General features: G+C 49.0%; 1 protein-coding gene across 16 annotated transcripts in view; it reads left to right on the top strand.

Moving 5' to 3' along the window:
* MBNL3 (muscleblind like splicing regulator 3) overlaps positions 1 to 23,116 on the top strand; it is a 167,984-nt gene that overhangs the window by 66,922 nt on the left and 77,946 nt on the right. For 3 of the 16 annotated variants that reach the window (XR_007509382.1, XM_049827411.1, XM_049827408.1), the window contains exon 1: positions 4,197 to 5,178. The exons of 5 other annotated variants lie outside the window; for them this stretch is intronic. Coding sequence is in view for 1 of the 11 variants with exons in the window: in XM_049827410.1 (XP_049683367.1) it covers positions 5,003 to 5,029 (27 nt within the window). In the remaining 10 variants the exon portion in view is untranslated. Of the gene's footprint in view, positions 1 to 3,586; positions 3,681 to 3,819; positions 3,936 to 4,196; positions 5,179 to 10,559; positions 16,088 to 23,116 lie in introns of those variants that run through there. 8 more of the 16 variants (XM_049827412.1, XM_049827400.1, XM_049827410.1 and 5 more) reach the window with 6 other exon arrangements.

Here is a 23,116-nt window from a genome sequence, read left to right as displayed (position 1 = left end):
TTTGCCGTGCAAAGAAAGCACAACTGGAGCCTGCTGCTTTGTCCATGTTACAAGCAGGTAAATTAAAGGTTAGAGAGATTGTAATTTGCTTCAGGACATAGAGAACATTGGGGCAGGATTGAGACCTGCAAGCCCTAGCTGACAGTCCCTTGCTCCGACCTGCATGGTGTGGGATTTGTTTCCTTCGTTAAAAATAGCCTTGTTTATAACCTCTGTTTCATGATTCAGCTTTTCTGCAGTCAGCAACCGATCGCCATCTGTCCTGGTTTCAGCTGGGATAGAGTTAATTTTCTTTCTAGTAGCTGGTATAGTGTTATGTTTTGGGTTCAGTATGAGAAGAATGTTGATAACACACTGATGTTTTCAGGTGTTGCTAAATAGTGTTTATACTAAGTCAAGGGTTTTCCAGCTTCTCATGCCCAGCCAGCAAGAAGGCTGGAGGGGCACAAGAAGTTGGGAGGGGACACAGCCAGGACACTGGCCAAAGGAATATTCCATAACCATGTGACATCATGCCCAGCATGTAAACTGGGGGGAGTTGGCCTGGGGGGGGGGGTGGGGAACACTGCTCGGGAACTAACTGGGCATCGGCCAGCGAGTGGTGAGCAATTGCACTGTGCATCACTTGTTTTGTATATGCCAATTCTTTTATTATTATTATTGTCATTTTATTATTGTTATTATCTTCATTATTATTGTCTTCCTTTCTGTTCTATTAAACTGTTCTTACCTCAACCCATGAGTTTTACTTCTTTTTTTTGCGATTCTCTCCCCCATCCCACTGGGTAGGGGGGAGGTGAGTGAGCGGCTGCGTGGTGCTTAGTTGCTGGCTGGGCTTAAACCACGACACCGTCAAAGCAGGGTAGCATCAGATTTCAGGAGGAAGGTGCAATAGGCTGCTGCAGCTCAGGGATGCTCCTTGCAAAGTGCAGTTCAGCTGAGGAAATGAGGGTTACCTTGTCAAAGGGCTGCTCTTTTTGGAGAGGAGTTCTCTCTGAGATCGCTGTGCCAAATCCTAAACTGCCTGGAGCTCTTGTTGTGCAAATCCCCACCCATGGCTTCTGCCCTGCCAGAAGCACCGGTGCCTCATCACCATGAATGTGGCCCTGTGCAGGCCCAAAGGTACAGACAAACGTGGTTTTCCTGGTTCCTCTCCTCCTTCTTGCCTGTAGGTCAGAGCATCAGACATGCGTTGCTCTACATACGGCGACCCGCAGCCCTACCAGTGGCACAGCTACCAGTTTTACGTCTAAAGCGAGACTCATTGCCAAGAAAAACCTCCTAGAAAGTCCCCCACACCCGCTTTTATTCCTCACGCTGTGGTGTGATGTGAGTCTCTCACAAGCAGCACAGCTCTCCTGGCTTTTAAGAATCACGTTGCCAGGATCTGCTCGCTGCTGTATTATCTTGCCTACAACAATCAGGCGACGCAGCTGCAGTCCACACCTCTTTTAGCAGACTTGGAAGCGGAGGCACAAAATGACCAGGACCAGCGTTTTCCAAAAGCGTCTTGTGATTTTGGGCTAGTTCTGGATTAAGTTGCCACCTTCAGGTGGGTCAGCAGCTGCTGGCCCAAGTGATGTGCCCAAGGCCGTACAGATAATCGGTAGCAGAGACATAAACAGAAGCCAGACCCCTGAGACACAATCCTGTGATGCGAATTTGAGCTCGTCCTTCCTTTTTAGGAGCTGATCCTTTGTCCTTGCAGGAAGAGAAATTTTCCATAAATGTGATTATTTTATTTTTTTTACACATCATTGTGTGTTTAATGTTTAACAGTGGGATCATTATGGTTTTATTAGCAGTATGGAACGCTTTTTCATCTTCAACTGACTTTGCAAACATTAACTAATTGATCTCAGCTATGAATCAGTGATGGTAACTAGGAAGAGAGGCGAAGCGATCTGCTCCTGGTCCCTGGGGAAGTGGTTGTCAGGACAGGGTGCAGACATCAGGGCTCCCACTTTGCTGCTCAGACCACGAACACCGGCGGTTTTATTGCAGTCATTTCCATTAGTGCTGCTCTCAGGGAGGGCCACTCTGTGTGCAATAAACAACCCTCGGCTGCTTCTTTCTGCTTCTGGTTGAGATCACGCTTGACAAAATGTAGCAAATGTCGCCGAACCTCATAAAATGCTGATTTATTTTTTTTTAAAAGTGATTGACTTTGTTTTCTTCGGTGATCCGGTAGCTGCTGGGTGTTTTCAGTTCACCCTAACAAAATGCATAATTAAATTATATTTGTGGGAATCAGATGCTAAAGTCAGAAATGAGTGGTGTTGCTCGCAGCCAAAGTCTGCGAGGTTTTTAAGGGCCACGTTGGCGAAGACTGACTTGAAGCATCCTGAAGACGGCTGCCAGGAAATTAGCTCCTCGTTTGCAGTATGCAGAACATGTACGACGGTTTTATGATTTACTCTCTCATCTGCTTCACATTGCGCCTATTTTCCCTCGCGACTGTCCTGGTGTACGCAATTTTCTGTTGCAAAACAGGAGTGAAAATGAGCACTGCAGCGTGGAAGAGCTGTGCCACTACCCAGGTAAGGGTGGCCAAGCCTGGCAGGGACACGGCCCCTCTGTGGGGGGGGGGGGGGGCTGACAATAGCTTTGGGGACAGAGGGGACCCAGCGGGGGGATGTGACGGTGGCTTTGAGGACAGACGAGATGCGGTTGGGGGGGTTGCGATGGTTGTTTGGGGGACAGAGAGGATACAGCTCCTCAGTGAGGGATGCAATGGTGACTTTGGAGACAAGGGTGGGCGCAGTAGGGGAATGTGATGGTGGCTCTGGAGACGCTGGGGACACAGCGCGGGGATGTGGTGGTGGCTTTGGGGACAGCAGGGACAGAGCAGGAAGGTGTGATGGTGGCTTTGGGGACAGGGTGGAGGTGTGATGGTGGCTTTGGGGATGGAGGGGACACGGCGAGGAGGTGTGACGGTGGCTTTGGGGACAGCAAGGAGGTGTGATGGTGGCTTTGGGGATGGAGGGGACACGGCGAGGAGGTGTGACGGTGGCTTTGGGGACAGGGTGGAGGTGTGATGGTGGGTTTGGGGACGGAGGGGACACAGAGAGGAGGTGTGACGGTGGCTTTGGGGACAGGGTGGCGGTGCGAGGCTGGCTTTGGGGACAGCGGGGATGCAGCCCTTAGGCAGGTGCCTGTGGTGGCCGCTTTGGGGACAGGGTGGACTCGGTGTGCGCGGGGGCCCGCGGCGGCGGCGGTGGTTTCGGGTCCTGCGGCCGGGAAGAGGTGCTGGGCCCGGCTCCCCGCCTCCGGTGCGCCGGCCGGTGCCCGTGTCACGCCGCTGCAGGCGGCGGGCGGCAGCGGCGACCCCGCAGCTGCGGGAGAAGGTGTCCGGGAGCCCGGAGGGGCAACGCCGATCGGGAGACACCCCCCCCCGCGGGGCCCGGGAGCGCCGCCGCACGGGTGGGCCGCCGCTCGGCCCGCACCGGCGCCGGGTCGGGCCGGGCCTGCTCGGCGCGGCGCGGCGCGGCCGGCCGGTTGCCATGGCAGCAGCCAGGCGGCGCGGCGGCGCGCGCGGCCGGCGGGGCGCGGCGCGGCCCCGGAGCGTACCATGTGCGCCCGGCGGCGGGAGGCGGCGGAGGGGCCACGACGGCGGCGGCTGCTGCTGCCCTGCTAGCTCCGCCACGGCGGGCCCGGCGACCAGGAGCCGCTGCGTCAATGTAACGGCGGCGGCGGGGCGGGTGGGGGGCAGGGGTGGGGTGGGGTGGGCGCCGCCGCTGAGTGGCATTTCCACGCCGCGCGTGGCCGCCCGCCGCGGGGAAGGGGGGGGCGGGGGGGGGGCGGAGGGCGGGCGGGAGGCGTTAAAATGGCGGCGCGCAGCCGGCCCCCGCGCTAAACCGGCCCCCGTGGCTCGCCCCGTGCCGCCGCGCGTGGCACGGTGCGGCCGCCCGCTGCCTGCTAGCGCCGCCGCTGAGGTAAGCCCGGGCCCGGGTGCGGAGCGGGGGGGCCGGCCGGGCGGCCGGCCGCCCTCCGCCGAGCCGCGGGGCGCCCGGGGTCGGGTCTGACGCGCTCCGGTGTGGTGCTGGTGGGGGGGGAGGTTGGAGAGCCTGTCTGTGGCGGCGGCGGCGGGGGGTCGTCCCGCGGCCGGGGCTCGGCGGCCGCTGGCGGTTGTCCCGGGAGCGGCGGCGGGCTGGCCCGGGGGTGCCGGCGCGGCTCCTTGGCGGCGCTTCGCTCCTTTGTCTGCCGGCGGCGGGCGGGCGGGCGGCCGCGGCCCCGCTCCGCCGGCGGCGGCGGTGGCGGCGGGAGCGTCTGCGGTGCGTTGCTAGGGTGTCGCTTCGTTCTTAAGGAAAAAACAATTAAAAAAACCCGCAGCAAAACTAATTTTTGCAGCCGAAAGTGTTCCAGGCGCTGTCTTAACCCGCGAACGCCTCGTAGCGTAGCGAAATGCCTGCTCAGAGGAGGGTGGAAGCGGACTCTGACTTCCGAAAAAGCAGCACAAACTATCTGGAGGACTCCCCTACTGCTACAGCAATGAGAGAGGGGCCTGAGGGGAGGGGGGATTTTTTTTTTTCCCTTTTTCTTTTTTTTTTTTTTTTTTTTTTATTGGATTCGTATGAAGACATGCGCATTTGTTCGTTCTTGCCACCGCACTGGAGTCTGCCTAGAAACAAAGAACACAGCCTGGCGAAGTTGATGCTGGCTCTGAAAGTGTCTGGCTTTTTTTTCCTTTTTTGCCTCATTTACTTGTGCCATAGTTAAAAGCCTCGAGATAGTTCCTTAAATTATTTGCATGTGCCTGCTGATGGAGGCCCCCCCCTCCCCCCGCTTTTGCCCCCCTCGACCCTACCAGGCCAGGTCTACGCATTTCAGAAAGTGCAGCCATGATAGATGGAGCAACTTCTCCCATTTTCACCCAGCCCCGTGGTATGACAGTTCGCAGTAGGTGTGCCTTCCGACGGGGAGCCACCCCCTTGCTGAATCATCGTGGAGCGATGGCCGGACAGCTCGTCCGCTCGGGGAACAAAATATTCCCCTGTAGAGCATGAGGCGGTGGCGAGGCGAGACACAAGTAAGAGACCTGTTAGCATTCGGCTCAGACGCGGGCGAACGGTTGCAGGGAGAAAACCTTTCCTTTCCATGGCAGCGGGAGCTGCGGATGCGGCTTTGAGCTAAAAGGCAAGACGTGCGATGCAGTAAGGAACGTCCCCTGCCTTTGAGGTAGTGAAACTCCGGGGGCCTGATCCTGCAGCTCTTGATTCTCTGAAAACTCCTTTCTTGCACGGATAGGCTCTGTGCAAGATCCACACCTGGCTCGGGGAGCGACATGCAAATTCGTGGTATTGTGCAGTGGTGGTGATGAGGAGTAATTCTGTAACGTGTTTGCACAGACAGCCGTGTGGGCAGCAGTGTTGTGTCTGTGCTGTTTGCCTGAAACTAGTTTGTTCTGCACTGGTAAAAGTTGTCGCCTTTGGTACTGCAAGGAAATAATGACTTTACCTTTTGGGGGCTTGGGGTGCGCGTGTGTCAGATGCTGAAGTGCTGCTAGGTATTCCTGCCTTTATTCAAAGGATGCCAAAAGTGTCCTTTTGAGGCTACTCCTTTGGAGTGAGAGGTGGGATGAGCAATTTTGAGCTGGGATGTATCAGGCAAGACTAAATTGCAGCAGTTGTTGGACATGTAATGTGATCCTGTAATTAGAGCGAGGCAATGGTCTATACCATGTTGAAACTATCGAGTGTCTTGAGTTGGAGCAGTCTGAATTAAGCTAGTTCTTCTGGGATTAAGCAGAAGCAGAAGTAATGCAGTTAAAGTTTCCATACGGCAGCTTCCATGAGGTTGCAGAGATGTTTTCCCCCTATGGGTCCTCCTTGCGGGTATTTTGCTTTTAAGGTAGTACGTGGAGGCTGCAATGGTGCTGCTCTCAGGTTGGAGAAACGCCTTACGTGGCACGGTCCTGCTCCTTGGAGCTTTATTTACTAATGAAGGTCCAAATCGTGTATCTCAGCCCTGGGGCGGGGGAAGCTCCTGAAGGAAGGACTTAAAGGTTCAGCTTTGGGCAGAACTGAAGGATCTAAAGGACTCTCTAATTTGGTCTTAAAACTTCCCTGCCCCCACCATTCTCTATACCCCCAAAAAGATGTGTGTTAGCAAGTGGTCTGGTGGAGAGCCTGCAATCTGTGGTCTTTCCAGTGTTCCTGCCAATGGGGCAGGATCCTCGAGGGGCTCTCGAGCGGCTTTGGTTTGCTGTAGGGTTGTACTAGTGTGGAGCTGTGAGGGTACGGTCGTGCACAGGCAGACCTGTGAGGCTGTGCAGAGTTACGGTGTGTGGGCACCAGCCCTTCTCACGGATGCTAATTTCCCTTGGTGTGTGCGTGTGTGTATATATATATAGACATGGTACATATTTAAATGAAGTCATTTTAAAGTAGCGATGGCCCAGAAAAGTTTGAGAGCTATTTCAGTGTTTGAGTGTTTCTCTTTGAAAGACAATGGACTGTGCAGAAGCTTCTAGGTATTACGGGATACGCTTATAGCAGGAGAAGGTGCAGTCTGCTCTCGGGCGTAGCCGGCCTTCCCAGAAGCGGCTGAGTTTTACGTATGCACCTGGTTCAGCCTGTATACAGCTGTATGTCTGTTGCAGGTCTGGTGCTATCCTCCAGGTGGTTTGGGATATACTGGCAGGGGCCCAAAGTAGACCTGGTGGTCAGTGAGGAAACAAGCCCCTTGGTGCTGTAACCTCTGTGCTGCTCAGCCTCCTGCAGCATCTGGCCAGGTCTGGAGAAGTCAGGGTGTCACCACCGTGGGGGAGTGAGGGATCCTCATGGAGAAAGAGCAAGCGGATCTGGGGCTGCCATTCTTCCCTCCCAGTGCTGGCCCATGTGCTGCAGGAAGGTTACTGACCAGTAGGGATGCTGGGCAGTTGTCCTTCTGAGGTGCGGGGGTGCTGCATCCACATAGAGGATTCTCTGATGGGTTTTGAGCCCAGTTCCACTTCACAAGCAGTAGTGGCCTGCTCTGCCTCCTCCTTCTCTGTTGGAGAATGGCTAGCATGAGGCTTAAATCTTATTCTTAGATTTTTACAGACCTAGAAGTTTTCTCCTGGGCTTGCCCCATCTTAGCAAGATGAATACACAGACCTTAGAGTTTTGCGCTTGCCACAAGAAGCGAGGTTTTGAGAGGCTGTGCTGCACGTTTAAGGGAATCTCAGAGCGGGACTTAAAAACTCGTGACTGCAAAGGAGGGGAGGTTGGCTTTCTTACCTTTTGCAGTGTAGCTTGCAAATCAGTTTTGAAGCTGGTGCTGTGGTGGAAAAAGTGGTCCTGCTTCCAGCCCTTTCCTCCAGTCTCTTCACCATCCTTGTGGATTAAGAATAACCTTGCAGAACAACAAGAAAGAGAGTGATGCTCATTTTAGCCGTCACCGTTTCTTTGGTTTGCTTCTCCACGTGGCCACAGAAACTGTTGTGTTGGTGCAAGGACCTGGGGTGCACAGGCAGGACTGCTGCTTTTATTAGCAGCACTGGCTTATGCCGAGTTAAACCGATGGCAAAACTGCATTGCTAGTGTCTTGCAAATGGGCCTTTCTTCATGCACAATTCAAACCACAGCTTTTCTAGTCACCAGTGCCTGCAGCTTAGTCAGGAGCCTGAAAGCAAATGAAGATTTTCTTTGTGGCTAATGCAGGCACAGGTGACGATGATGAATCTGCAGTCAGGATTTGGTGACTGATGCCTGTAGCAGAACACCCCTGCCGTGCCGGTCGTGAGAGCTTGGCTTTGGCAATGGAGCAAACCATTGTGTGACTCGGATGTGTTGGGAAAGAGTACGCAGCCTTCACAGGAGCAGGCTTTTCTGACCATGAACATACTAGAAGTCATGTGTGGAAACTAAAATGAGTACTAGAAACACGAGGCTGCTCATTGAGAGGAAGGCTGCGTGCTGAAAAGCGGGAGTTTGCTTAGATCTCGGTTTCCAAAGGTAGTCATAGGAGCTGTGGCTCTCTTGCTGTGCTCTGAAAAGAAGAGTGCAAACATCCAACCAAAGGAGAACTGCTATCGCAGACAGACATAGCATCCTGCATTTGGGTTACCCAGGTCCAGCCTCCAAGCATCCAGCAGGAAAAATGTGAGGAAAAAATTGTTTGCAACATGATAGAAATGGTTGGGGAGTGATCACAGCCTGCAAGCAGGGGGGAAAGGATGTCTTTATTGAACAGTGTGTGTTTGCTCTTAAAATCCCTTAAAAGCTCTGAAGCTCAAGCTTGCTTGATTTGCTGTGTTTGCTATTTCAGTGAGAAGTTTCAATTCAGTGTGGACGAGTTGATGCAGGAGTTGTTCCCTTTTAGGTGATAGGGAACCAGTTACCCATGTGTAATGCACTGGTTTGCTTGTTGGACTGAGTTTTTTGTGAGTTTCTTTTTAATTGGTGTAGTCCAGACCTCTGGGCAGTGCATGCATCCTTCTCTACGGCAATGCTCAGGTCCTAATTTGTCATATGATTTAAGCACAGACTTGTCTCTCTTGCTGAAGCACAGTTTTTAAGCCGGAGCATTTGTAATAAGATAACATGTTGTAATTCTCTGTTCACCTTTAATGCGGCATCACAGGTACCCCAGACTTAGTACATGTGTCTGCTCCTGCAATGGAGTTCCTCACTGTGCCCCCCAAGTACAGAAACAGTATAAATTGATACTTTTAGTTTGTTTTCTGTAGGTTCCTGTGTGTGTGCAAATTGCTGACCCTGGTTTACCTGAGTTTGTGCTTGCGATGCTTTTGCAGTTGGGCACCTCTTGCCTGCTAAGCTGTGGCAGTGTGTGGTGTTCTTTTAAAAGGTGTGTATCCTCCCCTTTTTCCATGCCATCTTCCAGGAAGGATTGTCTACCCAGAGCGATGTTATCTTCCCCCATTTTAAATGGTGTCAGCAGATACTTATTTTTTCCCTTCTCCCGTTCCAGTGCTAAGTACCCACCATGGGAATGAGTCGTCTTGTATTACTCACATGGAGCAAATCTGTGGCTTGGCCTCCAAATTATATGGCCCTGTTCAGCAAGGGTGAGGTCCTCTGGAGCCCAAGTAAAGGTGCCAGGATCTCTTTGCCTGCGTGGTTTTTCTTTTGGTTTTGTTTTTTTTTTTTTTGTAAAAGCACGTAGGCTGATAGCGAGCTGAAAAACCGGTGGCCTTCAGAGCTGGGTATTTTATGTCTGAGGGCTTCTGAATGCATAAAATCAGAGAGAATGTGTCTGTGTAATCCGATCTGCTCTTGAAAGCCTTGCAGAGGGCTGCACGCTGCAGACATAAGCTGTGTCAATAAGAACTCTATTCACCCTTGGAAAACAGCCTCGTGATCAGGTTTGACTGGCAGGCTTCCTAAGGGAGGGCCGTTTTTTGAGAAAGAGCTCCGATTTTTTGGCGGCACTTCTGACTGCCTTTCGGACTCCCACTTACTGTTCTTTTCTTGGTGTGATAAACTTGGATATTTTTTTTTTAATTTTTATTTTGCTTGGAGGTTGCTGGGGCAGAGGGAGGATTTCATGCAGCGTGATAACAGGGGTGTGGGGGGAGTTTTCTTCCTCGCAGTGCAACCCCTCTGCCAAAGCAGCATTTAGGAGCGCGAAGGTGATGGATTTAAAAGAATACGAGGTAGGACTGGAGGTCGCTGCGTGCTGGAAAGCATACTCATGGGCATGCGTGGGATACTTTCTTGCAAAACAGTGGCACAAAATACCTGTTCTTGTAAAAGTCTTGGATGGTAATGCACAAAATATGTGGTTGTGCATGTTTATGTGCTTTTTTCACTCAGTTCTGCAGATGTCTGTATTACCCAGAAGTGTTGTTGGGTGAAATTCTGCTTTCGGTAATGCTGGCATAAATCTGCTGCGAAGGCAGTGTTGTACTAATGACTGTAATTTGCTGGTTGCTATTATTTTTTTAAAAAATTCACATGAGTCAAAAATCCTATTCTGCTTTATGAAGTATTCTACACCTGGCATGTAATCTTTTAAAATCTTGTAGGAAAAATCTGCTTGAGCTAGTAAAAATGATGCTTATGAGATATTCTGAAAGCAGAGTTTTAATCAAAATATCAGGTTCTGAGCTGCTGTTTAGTGTATAGTGTTTGTGTAAATGGCATCTTCTGTTGCATTATATGTGTCATATTTAGTATTTCCTCTGCTGAGGTCTTAAAGCCATTCTCTTTGGCATTGAGTTACCAGTTTTGACAAAAGATATGCTGGACTGTCAGTTATGCATGTTTCTTTTTTCTTGCAGGTCCCTTGGTCTATCTGTCACTTTTTTCTAAAGCTCGAGCTCCTTACTCAAGTGATTATTTGAAAATTAGCTCATCTGTGTGTCTTTCTGGGTTATTCCTTTAGCTGCAAATGAGGGCTTGAAAACATAATTAGGATGTAATATGCACAAGCTCAAAAAGAAGAAAAAGAAAAAAACCAACAAAAAACAAAGTAATGCAAAGGTATTATTTAAAAGAAATGCAATTATGTTTTGAGCCAATTGAGGCTTGACTTAATTTCTCAGGGTTTTCTGGTGATGATGCAGTGAAACCAAAATTAACTCCTGAAATATGCCTGTCCTTAGTCAGGAATTTGGCTGGTGAAAATCGACAGTGCCACCGAAAGTAGGGGAATTCCCTCACAGGGGAGCCTGGCCCTGTGCAGTTTGCAAATGGGTGCAGCATTTGGGGTTATTCCTGCTGTCTCCATTTCCCTGGCTCTCCCAGGCTAATTCATCTTTGATAAAGGCTGGATCTTGCCTGTGAGAGCTTTAATAACAAACTCTGACTGGTTTAGGTGGGACTGGCCCCCGGGCAAATGGCCTGCAGACCCAGGCGGCTGCAGGCGGGTGAGTGTGGGCAGGAAACGCTGGTTTCTCTGCTGCTGCTGCTGCTAGTAAGGCGGGGAGGCCGCAGCTGGGTAATTTGTTTTTACTTCCTGTTCCCAATCTGTTTGGGTCAAAAGTAGCGGTGTTTTTCCATATTAAGATGTTTGGCTTCATTCTGCAAGGCAGCAAGAAATTTCACACTGTGCACAACATGTTTCTTATATTGCAGAGACTCTTTATTGCTGCCTTTGACTTTTAATTTGGATGGTGAAACCTTTATTACTACCTTTTTTGTTGCATAAACCTGCTTTTCAAGGAAAACAGAAAGTTGTTGGGTGTTTGGTTTTTTCTTTCTTTCTGTTTTGGAAAGAGCCTTTGAAATAGCTTGCAGGTCTGTAGCTGAGGAGAGGGAGGGAGCCAGCAGGTCTGGCTGCTATGGCTGGCTCCTCAGCAGGCTCATGGGGACATGGGGAGGCCTCAGCCTGCTTCTCTGCTCCTTGGGCACGAGGGGATAACGCTGCCAGAGTTAACTGGGATGCTGGGACTTAATTCATTAATGTTTGTGAAGCATTTGGTGATCTTTTGGTGAAAGGTCCTGGACTGCGGAGGGGTGGTTGTACTGTGAAGGGCTGTAATGCCAGGAGTGATGTGCGTGGGTTGATGGACCAGTCCTTAAAGCGGTCCTAAAGGCTGGAATGGTGAGCTGCCAAACATCCCTGGCTTAGTGATGGGGAAACCTGCCCTGTAAAGGAAAACTGGCTCCTGCAAAAGAGCATTGCCTGCTTTGAGCCATGGCTGGCTGCCGGGCTGCTGCTGGGAGTTGTTCTCCAAAGCACTGGGTTAGTCCTCAGCATGCAAAGTGTTACCACAGGCCATAAGATACAAAACTGAAAGAGAAGAGAAGATTTGGGACTTCCCTGGATGGGCTAGGCAAAAAAAGGGTGTCAGGTTTCTCTCCCCAAAATCTGGTCAAAACTCTTTGTTAATGCTGTTTGCTCTTCTGAAGCTGCTCAGTTGTAGGATCTCCTACCCTGTCTCCAGCCAGCAAGTCAAGATGGGTAGATCTCTTTATAGCCATACCAGGTATCCATGGGATCCTTTGAAATACAGTCTGAATGTTTTTAAATAAATGGTAATGAGCACTGCTGGCCCCTGGGGCTTGTGTTCCATCTTCAGCTATGTTTCAGTAAGGTTATTTTTGAGGTACAAAAAAGAAACAGTAGCATAGAGCCATCAATAGGGTTACAGGTGGTCTGTCCTTCCTTCTCTGAAGCCTCCAGATGCTGGCATTGTATCTGACCAAGGAAGCCAGAGCACAGAGATGTCTTGTGAAGTGCCTCTGTGCCCTCAGACACAACGCCCAGGTTTTGGCACTAGCATCTCCACCTTGCCTTTGCACTCGACTCCTAGATGCACAGCCAAATGCCTCCATCCCAGGTCCTCAGCTTGTTCCTCAGGCCAAGTCCACCACCCATGAATTTGGCTTGACTAATTACTCAGTGAAACAGGCAGTGTGACAACCACGGTGCCCTTCGTTGAACATAGCCTTGGTAATGAGCTAATGTCGGCTCTGCCCAGAGCGTCCAGGCGTGGTCTGGCTAATGCAGCGGCACCTTTCACGCGGTGCTTGAGGGGGCTATGCTACAGGTCATGTAAATGAGGCCAACCAGGGTGGGCTGCTCTCCTGTAGGAGGAACAGCAAGCCTCTTCCCTCCTGCATATCTGCAGTGAGGTGACACCTCCCGTGCTGCTTCTGGATGTAACCAGCCTCTTCCACCTTGCTCAGAAGTGCAGGCAGGTTGTCCTCACTCTTCCTCTGCCCGCTCTGTGCACCCCCTTGGACCAGTGTGCCCAGGGCAGCTGGCTTGGGTGGCTCTTGCCTGGTACTGACCTCCTTCACTATTATTTTCAGGGTCTCCAGAGCAGTTGGTTGAATAGCTGTGATCCATGTTTCTTCTAAGAATGAGGAGATGAGTAGGGCACGCCTGGTGGATTCCACATGAGGTTATATCAGCCTTGCTGAAGGGAGAGACCTGCTGGGTTGAGGACTTTCCAGCTCTGGTGACTGTGTTGTAATATGACGCATTCAGTAGCTGATGATCAGATACCGAGGTTGGAATGAGGATGCTGCTGCTGAAAGGCAAATTCATTCTGTGTCCTGTGTTAGGTGGAAGGTTAGCCTTCTGACAAGACCCTGAGATCCATTCATAAGGTACAGGGAAGTTTCTGGTGTGTCTAACAATGGATTTATTTATTTTCTGTATAGTGCCACCATCTTGTTCTTCTAGAGATACCAGGATTTGTAAATTCAGCGCAGCTGTAGAGTGTGTCCTAGGTGCCCTTAGTTGGGCAATTACACCATTTTTGCATGCCAGCTTACATGAGAAACAGTTTCTCCCCCAGGTCTTGGAGCACATCCACCTGCTCAGCCAACCTGGGGAATGCAGTACCTGGCGACTTTTGGAGGGGAAGAGCATTTGGTTGCACAATGCTGTGGGATTCATCCCTATCATAGGGCCTACATCCAGTTCCACCTTTGTGTTTGTAATGTATATGACTTTCAGCACACAGAAGGAGAGAAGAAAACTTGTGGGGAATGTGCATATTTGGAGGAATTGTGGAAGCCTCTTGAGAGGGGCATTGCTGAGGCAGAGCCATTGGCTGCTCAAGCTCCTGGGCTGTGCCGAGTGCCCTTGGCCTCCATGGGTGCCACGAGGAGCTGAGCCTGCCATTTCATGCCCTTCAAATGGGCTTTGGCACCGAAAGATGCACTCTCTTTCCTCCCTGCTGTTGTCCTCATTCCTCTGGCTTGTGCTCAGTCTCATAAATGCTTGTCCTGGCCGAGGGAGAGGGCAGGAACAAGGCAGGGCCCTGTGGGAGGGCAGAGCTGCCCTGGCTGATGCAGCCTGTACTTGGGTCAGCTGGAAATGGTGGTGGAGCTGCAGTAGAGCATCTGCATGGGTGGGGCTGAGCTGGTCACTGATGGCCTTTTGCATACTGATTAATAAGAGTAATGCTTAATACAGCCATTGTGTAAGGCTGTGAGCTAAGGCAGGTGCCTTTTACCAGCAGTAGCTCCCTTTTTGATACAAAAGGACCAGAGAGTTGAGTTGGACTGGTCCTGTGCAAGGGGAATTCACCACAAACTACATTTCAGATAACTGCCCAATGATTCCAGCTCTGTAGGCTTTGGGTTGTGTTGGCTTGCCTTCCCCATGTGCAGACCAGGAGAACGAATGGGGAGGGCTGGAGCTCGGGGCTGCAGCCGCAGCCCAGTAAAGCACTCCAGATTTGGGGCTGACAGGCAGGAATTTGCAGCTTGTTTGCTGTGGAGTTCCCTTTCTTTCCGTAAAATGTAGATGCAAATGTGTGAGAAGCTTTTAGTGGGAACATTCATGATGTTCAGCAGCAAGCAGGTAGCTGGTGATTTGCTTGACTGATGGCTTTCTTCTAAGTGTTCTTAGATACTTGTTTGTCAATAGGATGTTTGGGGAGAGGGATCCTACAGTTGAACTGGAACTTTTAAGTTTCAGAAGGAGGTTTTTTTCCTGAGAGTAAATCTGTGGCTGACTTTGCTCCTATTACTGTGCTCCATCTTCAGTTTACTGGTGCTGGCTTTAAAAATATTTGAAGTTTTTTTTAGGGGTAGCGCAGAGCACTGTCTTCAGTTTGAGTGTGAACGTTGGCAAGGAGCAACCCGAATTTAAAATTGGATTTTGGTCACCAGTGGCAGATGTTTTTTGCTGGTCCCCTTTGCCTGCAATGTTTGCTGATGCTGTGGCGTGGTCAGGCTGGAAAGTGCTGTCAGCTCCCTCTCCCTGGCAAGAGCCCTGGGCTGAGCATCACTTACTCCTTCTGCAGGAGTAACACTGCTGCTGCATGGGTGAGACATTCCCCTTGCCTGTTGATAGGCTAAAAAAGCCATTAGGACTGCAGAACTTGTTCACAGTTATGCAGCGGTTACCTTAAAAAAAAAAAAAAAAAAAAAAAAAAAAGGAAGATAGGATGCTTGTTAACACTACAAATGCCTTTTCTAGTACAATAAAACTGTTGAGGGGGAGAAGTCCATTATGGTGATTATAGACCAAATATAACATCTTTGTGATAGGCAGAAAGTGAAGCTGACTACAAATGGGAGTGATACTGGGAAGAAGGTAAAAAAACTTACTATTCTGAATGATAGAAGAGTGAATATAAATTCATTTAATGTCAGTAATCTTTGTATTATTAGCCATAATCTGCTTCTGAGAAGCACACAGGCTTGACTTTTTTTTTTCCTCTCCATATAACTGCATTAATAAGAACAGAGTGTTTCTCCTGACCTCTGCCTTTAGACTATGAGCTCCCAAGAGCACACATTTTTCTTCTTACTTTTGGACAGCATCTGCAGGTAGGGAAAGCTGCCACAAATAAATAGCAGTGCTAGAAGCGTGTTAGTGCAGTTCCAGATCACTTAGCAAGGGTCTGATCCTGTGTGATGATTACAGGAAGATGGAATTAGAGCTGGAGTCTGATATCGGGTGCATGGGTATTTTTAGGATGGTCTTATACCTGTACGTTGCTGAAGTGGTTCTCAGCAGGGTCATCTTGGGAGGAAGCCTCGTAGCTGGGAGAGCGAGGGGGGGTGGTGCAGGCTGCTGTATTTTTGGATGTACGTCTTCCTGGGGGGTTGTACTGGAAGGGAGATTCAAATGCAACAGTATTGATGTACTTGATGCAGTAATGTTAGCTGGATTGTGGAGACAAAGAGGTGAGACTGGCCTTAGGATTGTTGTTTGAGCCTTTAATGTGGGGAGAGTGGCAAGGCACAGCAACAGCATCTTAACACCTTCAGGTGGGAGGTTATCATGATTGACTTTGTGCATCTCCCTGTTCTGAGGGAGAGAGCTGGTGCATGCAAGTTTGCTTAGGTTTCTGCGAGAATGTGATGTTGCTCATCCTGGAGATTCAGGCAACTGAAACAAGAGAAAGAGAATTAAAGCAGGAGATCTGCTTGCTCATGACCTGAATCCCCTAATCACAGCCTCCCGTAAGTGAAGGTCTTAGGCTGGGTTGAGTAGAGGGCATCTCCATACAAGAAAATGTACATCTGCCCTCCGCCTTCCAGAAACAGAGCTTACTCGTGATGAAATGTAGTTGTAAGGGCCTTAAACCCTGCCTTAAACTGGACCTGCTGTGTGTGACATTGCTTCCCCTGTGGCAGGCATGTAGTAGGTGCCTCGGTGAAGATAGGTGTGTGCTCCCTGAGCTCCCCATCCCCAGGACAGCTCCTCTGGGTGCCAGAAGCATATCCTGGTGAGTCTGTGCCTTCTGGAACTGGTCCTTAATTTGATGGATTTAGATTAGAGTTTTAGTTGTATTTAATTTAAGCTTTGTGCTGTTACTTTCTGTTCTTTAATCTGGGAAGTAACATTGAGGCAGTTCATGCAACAGTGTGGCTACTTTCACTGACCCTGTAATTTGTGTTTGACCGTGGATGTTTCTGGTAGGGTGCCCCGCTAACACCAAGCCAGTGGTAATCCCATGCTTTCAGCTTTGTGTTGGGTTTATTCCAGGTTGTAAGGCTGCAGCCAGCGATGTAAGGCTAGCTGTTTATTCAAGTAGATGGCTAAACTGAAAAATCAATTTAAAAAAAAAGGAATTTATTCTACTTTGGGTGGCTTCAGCAAAAAACCCTGAAAAAATTGTCAGCACATTTTTGGCATGGAGGTGAAGGGAAGAGCATTTTTTCGGTGGAAAGATACATAGTTTGTTTATTAGATGAGAGGTAGAGATGTTTCAACTGAGGGGTGGAGGAAAAAAAGAAAAGGAAAAAACAAGGGGGGGGGAAGAACCCTAATGCTCCTTGCCTTTTGTAAAGAAATGCTTCAGTTTTTCTTTTGAAGCAGTCTGGAAATTCAGGTTAGTCACTGTAAAACTGAATAAATAATTTCTCTGAAAAGCACTGCCTAGCTTGTACTCGTAGCAGATAGAAAGACAGATTAAAATATTTCATAAAAGGACTTTAAAAGCATCTTTGGCTCAAATCCATGGTATTGTAAACTGAGGGAGCATCTCTGATTTTTCTGTTACCTGAGGATCTGGCTTTTATCTTGTTTTTAATCTCTTTTCCTCTCCCTGCCCTCTGTCTCACGTGACATGAAAAGGTGCATCTGTATGGAGGGTTTCTTGCAGCACATGTTCAAGGACTGTTTTGGAGCCCAGAGAATTTGATCCAGAGACTCCTCCAAGCCTCAGTGGGGTTTTGTTTTTACAGCTCCTGTGAACCAGGAGAGTATTATTGGTTCAGCATCATAACAGATACAGATAATTGGAATTTTGAACTTCCCCCACAAACACTTAAAGAAAACACTGTGCAAATGTCTTTGAGAGCCAGTAAACACCTGTGTTGCTGCCTGAAGGTTGAATCCACAGCTAGCTGCCTCTTGGAATAAGCTGATAACGATTAGTTGCTAATATCTCATTCATGGGTTGATATTTCCACTGCTGCTATTGATACGTGACCGAGGTCGAGGTTTTCGAGTCACGAGGTGGAGTGCATGAGCCAGATCCCGCTCAGTCCTGATAACCTGTTTATATGATGTGTTTGGGCAAGACAGGACAAGCTGTTGTCCATCCACCTCCAGCCTGTGACTCCTGCATGTTGGCCATGTGGTGTGGGGACAGCAAGGAACAGGCCAAGTGTGACATATACCGGAATAGCCGTAAGCTAGCTCTTACTTTGACCATACTGTTGCAGCAAGTCACTGGGCTCTGCCTGGTAAGGTATTGTTGGACAGTGACGTGGTAGCTGGTTGAAGTCCTTTGTCTTCAATTAGTGTCCTGTATTGATGTCTTGTGTTTCTGCTGAAGGATGAATAAGTGCTCAAGGCCAGGTTGGATGGGGCTTTGAGCAATCCGATTTAGTGGAAGGTGTCCCTGCCCATGGCAGGGGGGTTGGAACTAGATGATTCTTAAGGTCCCTTCCAACCCAAACTATTCTATTCTAACCTTTAGATGTGGCTGGATGTATCAACATGGCTATGGTTTTGGTGTGAGGCCAGGGCTGCATCTGAGGAAACTTTGGGGACTGTGGATGGAAGGTTTGTGTCCTGTTGGATGAGCTCTAGGGAAGGAGTTCACCCTGCAGAACATAAAGCGCGTGTTTCACATTTGCTTTTTGGCTCTTGAACATATGTGTGTTTTTGAAGAACACGCAGTTCTGAGGGAGCGTCACATCAATAATCGTTAGTGTTTGTGCAGCATGATCAAAAGAGTCTCTTGGCTCTGCAGGCTGAAGGGGAGACCGAGCGTAGACAGGCCCACATTGGAGTCCCTGTGTGTTTGCTGTGCCCTTAAGGTAAAGGATTAAGCTTGCAGAAGAGGAACGAGGTCAGGTCTAGACCAAGAAGTAGATTCTGGAATCCAGCCAAGACTGTAAGTAAGGTTTTTCCTGTAACAGCATCCTAGATGTGGCAGTTGTGTTGACTTAGCTGAAATGAGGCTGACATCTGTAGGTCAGGCCTGATTAAAAGGGAAGGAGGGTGGAGAATAGCTCTGTAGAGTAAAGAGGATTTAAAGATAACAGCAGGGGGAGACGCGTGGCCCTTACTTGCAGAATTTGGTTTGGCCTTGGGAATCTCACTGTGCTTGGGAGCAGGTAGTACCTGGTCCCCAGGTTTTTCGTCTGTCCCCAGGGCACTGTGGCTGCTGCTCCCTTCTTCCCCAGTTCATGGATGTCTTCTGACGGATCCTTTCCCCCCGAGTCTGACTTAAGCTTTCCTCTTCTGCTGTTCAAGGGAAGCTTTCCACACAAGCCTTTGGCTTGCTGTAACACCCTGCCATGAAGACAACACCCACCCCTCACTTTGTTGTGTTACAGGGTTAAGTGTCTGGGTCTCTTGCTTGATAGAGATGAAAGGTGTATTGCTGAGCTGTGCTGTGCTGCTGAGCATTATGTGCCAGAGGCTGCTTCAGAAAACATCTCTGTGCTCCTTTTGACATCTGTTGTGTCTTCCAGCCCACCTTCAGTTGTGCTGGCAGCTGAGGATGCTAGAGACTCTCTCCTTGCTGAGAGAGGAGGAAAGAGGAAGATGATGGTACTTCAGAAGCAATAACCCCTGTGCTTTAGCAGAGCAGCATATTGTGTCCAAAACTGTAGTTCATGATGACTAGCTGCTGCTTAACTTACACATTGAGCATGTTGCTCTTTTGTGCTTTGACACCAAGGATCCCTATCATTTGGGGTGGGTGAGCTGAGGCACAGAGGGATGAGGTGACACTGCAAACAGTAGTATGAAGGAGCATGCTATTGCCAGAGCCAGGAATGCAATTTAGCTATACTTCTTGCTTGGAGACCTTCAGGGGCTGGTCTCTGTTCTGGTTTTTCCATGATGATTCCTTTCAGTGGAAAACCAGCTTATTTGATTAGATGAAAACTATTGTGGTAAAAATCTGAAAGGAAAAGGGTGCTTGGCTTCTCCCTGAAGCAGGGGTTTTAGTTTCTAAATGAAAAACTTTCTTAGCATGATAAAAATAGAGAATTACTTTATGGGGAAAGTACTTGCTTCCCTGACGGCTCTGCTGGGCGGCCTTCAGCCATGAGGAAGTGGGGAAACAACCCTCAGCTCCCTTGGACTGCTACCGGCCCTGGTAGTTTTCCAGTGAAGTAACTTAGAGTTACACTAGGGCTGCGTTATGCCCCTCTAAATTTAAGGGATATATGAATCCGTATGAAAATTTAAATTTAAATCCTGCCAGGCACGTCTTCCCTCCTTGTAGGACATGCAATCTGCACAGCACTGCATCATGAAGCACACACCATGTTGCATGGTGAGGTTCTTCATTCATGTACTCATTCCAGCTAAGCTGCTGCACTGATAGGTGTGATAACCGCTCACATCAATCCATTAATAACTTTTATACTTGGGGAAATAACAGCATAAGCACTAGTGCCCTTGCATAGAGTTCTGGGCCTCTCTGTCAGGAGACTGGCAATTATTTGATGATTTTGTAGAAAATAAATTATCTCTGCTCTCATTGTAGTCCCTAAATTCATTTTCAGCTGTGACAAGAGCCAGGATTTAAGCCTGGGTCCCCAAAAGTAAAATGCAGTTAATTAGCCCACTCCATCATGTAGCCGTTCTCAGTTAACAAAGGCAGTACGTTCAGCCAGACAGTTCTTGCTCACAAGTGATGCTAACCTTTTGAGCTGCATGTATGGCAGAGTGTGCTTGCTCAGAGCCTGAAGTCCTTGTTTGCATCCCTTTTCAGCAGTGCTTCTTAACCCCTCTGGCAGCCCCATTGTAATGCTGCCTGTCTCCAGTTGAGAGACTTCTGGCACCAGTATGTGTTTTAAGCTTTGAATGATGGTTTGTGTTACGGCAATGGCTGTGGGGTCCTACCAAGGTCAGAGTCTGCTGCAGAATAAAGGGAGAGAGGGTTTCTACCCTGAGGAGCTTGTAGCCCTCAGGGCAAATACTTGGGGTGATGTGATATTAATGTTATTAACTGTAACTTGTGAATGGGGTTCAAGCAATGTCAGAGGGGCAAAGTGAGACTGCTGAAACAGCTCGATTTCTGGGCTGCAAGAATGTGTGAGCCCTCATCTTGAGTGCTGGCTTGCTGTTCCCACCGGACCAGATCTCCTCGCTGGCTGGAAGCTTGTTTGCATCAGACACTGATAAGCAAGAGCTTGGCACCAAAGGCTGCTGTGGTGGACCAGGTGTGGTGAGGTGTAGTTTAAAATAAACCAGCAAGAAAGAACTGCTGTCACTGGGGGACTCTGCTGCACTGCTCCTGGCAGATCAAGGGAGATGTTGGACATTTTTGCTTGCCATCTCCCCACTGCTTTGGTTTTAGAGGCTGGGGCAATGCAGCATGTTTCCTGAGCAGGCCAGACTGTTGTGAAGTTTTCCTACCTGGCTACTGACCTCAGCTAGGTCACTTAACACTGTTCTTCTGCAAAGGGACTGCTTGCGTCAAAGTTTCTTGACATTTGAGTCCTTTGCAGTATCATGATGTTGTACAGTTTCAAAATGCTATTTTTCTTCCTTGTGCAAATATGTAAATTTGACTGTTGCCCTTGCAATGTCATAGGATTTAGTAAACTGGGGAGAGGGACAGTCCTTATTCTAGGTATAACCATTGGCTGTAGTCTGTAAGAATGTGTCTGCAGTTTGAAAAGCATGGGGCCTTATTTTCAGACCCTGTCATCTATTTAGATCCAGGCTGTTGAGTACTTGGCTGCTTCCTGAAATTTACACTTGCTGGTATTGTAATCCAGAGCTTGTGTGTGCAGGCAGTGCCATTTGGTTGAATGCAATCCTTGCACAAAAAATCATCTGTATGTAGATACTAGAATGTGAACAGTGATGGCTGTGTGAGTGGATAGCGGGTCAAGACCCCCTGAAAATAGAAACATATTGATGTTGTTAGCAAAAGCTGTGGAGCATGTTTTCCTTGAAAATTGTTATTCAATATTGTCCTTGGTGTCTTTTGAATTAAACATACCGTAAGAGTTGGTTTGCTGGAATTTTGCCTGTTCTGGAGCATTGGATATTGGGTAGTCATTATCAACAGCCAGAGAAGGTAGCATGACCTACTGAACAGACAGCAAGATGCATAGGCACTAGCAGCAGGGAAATCTAAGACAAGAGAACGCATGGAAAAAATATGTACAAGGTAAAACTTGCGCAGCCAGCCCTTATGCAGCAAATAAAGCAAGGTCTTACTGACCTTGGCAGCTGTACAGGGCAGCCTTTGCATAAGAATGACTTGTACTTAATATGCTAGAGAAATTATTCAGGGACAAATATTCTTGTTTTCTGTGGCGCTGGGGACGCTATCTTCTTCCATCTCCAGTTGCAATACAGAAACACAAATGCATTGCAGACAAGGGAAGAGGAGCAGCTGAGCCTCCTCAAGCACTTATAGTTCTGCTTCCCATGGCCTGGAGAAGGAACTGTCCTGGTGAAGCTGGACTGTTCCGGTGCCTTACAGCAGCCACCTTTGGGAGCTGGCAGTGGCTGGTTATAAAGGCAGTGTGATGGATGTCTTCCTTAATTAGTCTGTGCAGTTTGTGTCTGCTAATAAGAGATCTGCTAGACTCAGGGATCAGAGAAGTGCTTTGCTCTCCATGTTGTGCTGTGGTGAGGCAAGCAGAGGGACCTAGACCTGCAGGCTGGTTAAATGCCGGGAGATACTGAGCTAGTAAGGCTTTGCTTTCCCTGATAGACCCATCAGCATTTCCTGTGCCCCAGTGCTTGCCTGCAGCTCTTGGACAGGCCAAGCCCAGCTCACCTGCTGCTCAGCGTGGGCAGGAGTTACGATGGAGCCTATACATCGTGGCTCCCCCCATCAGAGCCCGGTCCCCTTCCAGCCAAGATGGAGCTGGGACAGATGGATGGCAAGCTGGCTGGAGTCTCCACTCCCCATGACCTGGGGCCAGGCCAGTCCCTGTGGCACCACCCGGGCCAGGTCTGCGCCTGCGCATCTCTGCTGGTGGTGTTGCTTACTAAACCTTGCTACTTACTCAGTACCACTGTTTTTCATGGGTTTTTATTTCTTTTCCTCTCCCACGGGAGAGATCAGTCCCATAAACATCCATGTTCAAGAGCAAAGGTATCTTGAGAGTTCTGGCCGAGCAAGGTCTCCGAGGTCTTTCTATCGGGAGAGGGCCAGAGACGGTGTTTGTTGATATTGATCATGGGAAATGTAATTAATGTGGGTATAAAGTGTTAAATGTTAAATTAAAATGGGAGATTTAAAAGCAGTCGATAGATCAATTCCAAGGCTGGGATGAAATGCTCAGACGTTCAAACAATAATCAGATTTCCAATAAAATCTCCAGTGTGTGTAATTAAAGGGGTTGAAATATTAAATCAGGTGTTAAGGGAGTGATATTTAGATGATGTTGAAAAAAAAAGATCCAGGCAGAAAGAGCCCTCCTGTCTGCAGGGAAAGCCTCTGGCCGGGCAGAAATGCTGGGGAGCTTGGGGTATGTACTGAACTAGCAGCTAAAACCCCCAAAAGAGGAGAATGATGTGAAAATGGAAAAATCCATGCTGCAGTGCTGAACATCTGCCTGGATGAAGATGAGACCATTTGGACCTCATAGCTCCTTTGTAGCCTGATAGCACTTCTAAGACCTTGGTCCATCCATGTGTACAGACATCTACACTCAGGGTCCTCTTGTTGGCGAGTCAGCCTTCCAGAGCAGTGAGGACAGGATGTTAAAACCAACCCCAGCAGAAGTACTGCCATACAAAAGACTTCCCAAGAGTTAAAAATACTAATTACTGACTGCCACCATGTTTCAGTGATATCCCAGCTAGTCAATAAAAG

This window comes from Accipiter gentilis, chromosome 24, assembly GCF_929443795.1.
Source record: "Accipiter gentilis chromosome 24, bAccGen1.1, whole genome shotgun sequence".
In the NCBI taxonomy this organism is placed as follows: Eukaryota; Metazoa; Chordata; class Aves; order Accipitriformes; family Accipitridae; genus Astur; species Astur gentilis.
Note: the sequence above shows the minus strand (reverse complement) of the source record. Positions and strands in the feature narration are given on the sequence as shown.